This window comes from Pyxicephalus adspersus, chromosome 5, assembly GCF_032062135.1.
Source record: "Pyxicephalus adspersus chromosome 5, UCB_Pads_2.0, whole genome shotgun sequence".
Taxonomy (NCBI): domain Eukaryota; kingdom Metazoa; phylum Chordata; class Amphibia; order Anura; family Pyxicephalidae; genus Pyxicephalus; species Pyxicephalus adspersus.
In genome coordinates, this window is record NC_092862.1 from 61,150,501 (window position 1) to 61,154,513 (window position 4,013).

General features: G+C 31.1%; 1 protein-coding gene across 1 annotated transcript in view; it reads right to left on the reverse strand.

Moving 5' to 3' along the window:
• The window catches only part of GCM2 (glial cells missing transcription factor 2), a 9,197-nt gene extending 5,399 nt beyond the window's left edge, over nucleotides 1–3,798 (reverse strand). Inside the window, exon 1 of the mRNA XM_072413317.1 lies at nucleotides 3,700–3,798. Within this exon, the coding sequence (XP_072269418.1) occupies nucleotides 3,700–3,798 (99 nt within the window). The remainder of the gene's footprint in view (nucleotides 1–3,699) is intronic.
• Nucleotides 3,799–4,013: the final 215 nt, after the last annotated feature.

Below are 4,013 nucleotides of genomic sequence, written 5' to 3' on the forward strand. Positions count from 1 at the left end.
GAAGAGTGTGATTACATTGCAGTGTATTAGAGGAGTGTGTTGGTGTTTGTTCTGGTCTCACACTCCAGTAAGTGATGACACATTGTCTATTGTAATCTACCATTAAGATGTTTGCTAATACTTCTGTGTACACATCGGATTAAGGTGCAGCTACTACACTGCTACAGATTGTGTAAAGGATTCCTCTGCGCTAAAACAATTACTTGTCTAATCTAAATACTACAAACTGGCATTTATTAAATAAAAAAAAGATTCAAGATCAAAATTAAAAAATAAAAATTGGTATGAGTCTTAGCAAGTTAGATCTTTGTAAATTCCTCCAAAGTGGAAAAGCAATCATTTAGGATTAGTTACAATGCAATACTACACCTTTTAGCATGATCGTATCACTTTTCTTTTCCTTTTGTGTTTAATATGTCTTAAATAGGAACAGTTAAAGGTTAAGTGGTAAGTGAATGGGCTCTAATCCTCCTGTAATAATTATACCCCGTTTAGTATTATAAGCTCCATGTGTCCAGAATTTGTACGACAAGCTAGCGTTGCAGGTTAATATTCATCCAATATTTAAAACAAATATTATTTAAATATTATTTTTATAACTACACCTTGTACATGAGGTTAGGGCTGCAGGTAACTACTATCAAACCTGTAAAGTCACACTTGTTATTAATAGTAGTTTGATGTCTGTATAGTTATTATTATTATTATTTATATTTATAGGACTAGTAATATTAAACATAAATATATATATTTGGAATAAAAGTATAAAAGGCACCAATATGCCAACACAATGCACAGTACAATATCTATACTTTGTACAGCTTTGCACGTTTGTCTTCTTATACAGACTACTACTGTTTTATTTCTTTTTTCGTTTTCTTCTACCATTTGTACCATTACAAATTTGTGCATAATAAAAAAACGATATATATATATATATATATATATATATATATATATATATATATATATATATATATATATATATATATATATATATATATATAAATGAATGACATAGTTATGATATAATATATGCATTAATATATAATATATCATGAATATATTATGAATGACATAGTTTAATTCAACATAAAACCAACTTCAGTCCTGACATTTTGATAATACTTTTTTACTTCTAAATAGTTCCCTTTAATTGAACCGAAACGAAATGTGTTTATGAAATCTGGGCTGCATAACCAGTGTAAAAATAACAGGTTTGGGAGCTGAGAGATGGATGTGAGGAATGTTCCACTGTGACAAGTCACTGTCATTGTCGGGTCATCACTAAGAACAGGTATTGTATGGTAAATTTCATTATTTGGGGGCAGATGTACTAAATTAACGGGTCACATTGCGAATGAATGGACCAAGATCAGTACAAATGAGAGGCAGAAACGTGAGGTCTTTTCTTGCCAGCAATCAGCGATAATAATGATTGTCGGCTCTAGTACTGACAGTGTGTGAACACTGCTACTTGTCACTGGCTGTCACAATCCTCCTGCTAAGCAATACGCATTGCAAATATTGTCACATAATCACTTATTATGTATTATTATTAATATTATATATAAATGAATTCCTCTGTATAAAATAAATTGCACACATTTTGTAGATGAATATCATTTTCGATTTTTACTACAACTGAATAAGCAAATTTGTCAGGAAACACAACTGCTGACATTTCCTTCCTAAACACTGATCACCTGGCTGTAATTTGGATTGTTTTTACCTTAATTCCTATCCATATAGAATAATCTTATTGACTTTTTCCTGACTTTTTAAGTCTGTTTAGGTATTTGTGTCAGGGATTTAGTAGATTAGTAGTCTAGTATTGTCAGTAATAACAGTCCATTATTTTCTATTATTATTAGTTAATATTTAAATCTGTAGGGATATAACAGCTACCTACCATTGCACTTGAAGAACTAAATAAGCACAAGCTACCTCGAAGTTTAATGAATGTGTTTTTTTGCAGAATCTATTCCCTACCTATTTGGAAAATTAATTCCTACTATTGTATGGAGTTTAGCCTGTTGAATGCTAAAAATGAATGCTAGGTAATTAGGTGAACACGTGTTTATGTTAAAAACCCAATCAAGTGATACATTAAAAATATATAGTTTGGTTAGCACATAATTATGTATTTTATTAATTGCTTTTTTTAGTGAATTAATCAGTCTATAACTTTTCTCATAGAGGCATTGTAATCTCATACGTTATTAAAATAAGCAGTCTTTGCACTTTTAGCAAATAAGCTCCTTAGAGATATTAGCAAGTCGAAGCACCATAATTATAGGTGAGCATTGTAAGAGGAAATAATATAGGAATATAAACACAATCATCCTTACGGATAACCACAACATATGAGTTGTATTTGTGGCAGACTAAGTGATCCCATAGAGAATTGTCGGATCTGTGTGCCATTGCCAGGGGCTCTGCTGTGTTCTCCATCATTCATTGTCATCCCTGTCCGATCTGCTTATCTGCTCCATGTTTCCTCTAATTCAGTGGATATTATTAGGTTCCTAGGAAAGCTACCAAACTTATGGCATTGCTGTATTAGTTCTGATCGTTTCATATATTAATATTATTATTATTATATTATTTAGCTAACAATTTCATCGTATAAATCACACACTTAAATTATTACTAAGTGTATAAGAGTCGAGTATAAACAGAAAAAAATATTATAAAATAAATAACCTTTACCCCAGTATTATTTTCAATTATGTGATTTTCACATTATTAAACTGACCAAAAAACCTTTGGAACAATTAACAAGTATATGCATTTTTTAAAATAAAGTATGTATGTGGACAGCAGTTTGTTACAAAGTTTTTATTACCAGGAACGTGTATTGTTAGTATGTTACTTTTTCATGCAAAAGTTTTAATAAATAAGCCGGCTGATTCAGCAAAAACAATAATGAATGGGAGGATCACAAAGCTTGTTGTGGGGTATTTTAATACATTGATACCTGGTCCCAGATAAGTGCATTTTATATAATTACACTACACATTTTATTCTAATAATACTAGATTACATTTTACAATCTAATAATACTAGAGAGCAACCAATGGTTCTACCTTTTCTACATTTCTGTATTAAATTGTTTTAACATGTCCACAATTTGTACTATTCTGTGCCATATATATATATATATATATATATATATATATATATTATTCCTTAGTGTATGTTCACTTTAGATGCACTATCTTTTTTCATTTCATTTCCTCTACTAAGGAAAAAGCTCACTTTTATGAAGCCAATTTTTTCTTTGCAAATGTGACTGCTGTAACTTTGTTCATTGCAATCATCCAAATACATGCTGAAATCTATGTGGGCATTAACTTCCCAAAGTGAAAATAATATATATATATATATATATATATATATATATATATATATATTTATATATAAACACTCCACTTTGTGTAGTTATATTAATTTTAAGTTGCATTGCCAAAGTTATCCCCATGTAAAATGCCCAGACATCCAATCGATCTGATGTATCTGTACAGGTGATATATAGAAGGTGCATGCAGTGTGAAAGTATTTGCTAGGCTCGGTTTAGCCTAAAAGGACTAAGTTTATAGAAGCTGACTCTTTCAACTCTTTGAACTTTCTCAGGTAGTCATTCCAGCTCACTTGTGTTATTTTAGTACATGGCAGCACTGATACATTTGTACCCACCTGTGGGAGTTTGGGGTCATTGATGTCCCAGGTGAGTTTCATCCCATAGGAACAGATGCAGTCAGAATCATCGTACATGTCCCCAGACACTTTAGACATAGTCATGAGCTTCAGGCTGAAGTATACTGTAAGAAGAAATCAAAGGTTCTATCAGTCTGTGACTGCCACAATCTAAGCAACTAACTCAAGCTTAACATGTTGCATAAATCTAATTTCTGTATATATTCAAGAGTGTAGGTAGCAGGTGATGCATTAGCCATCAGCACACAATTAATAAATGCACGATCAGAGTGTGAGAATAATTTATATATAAT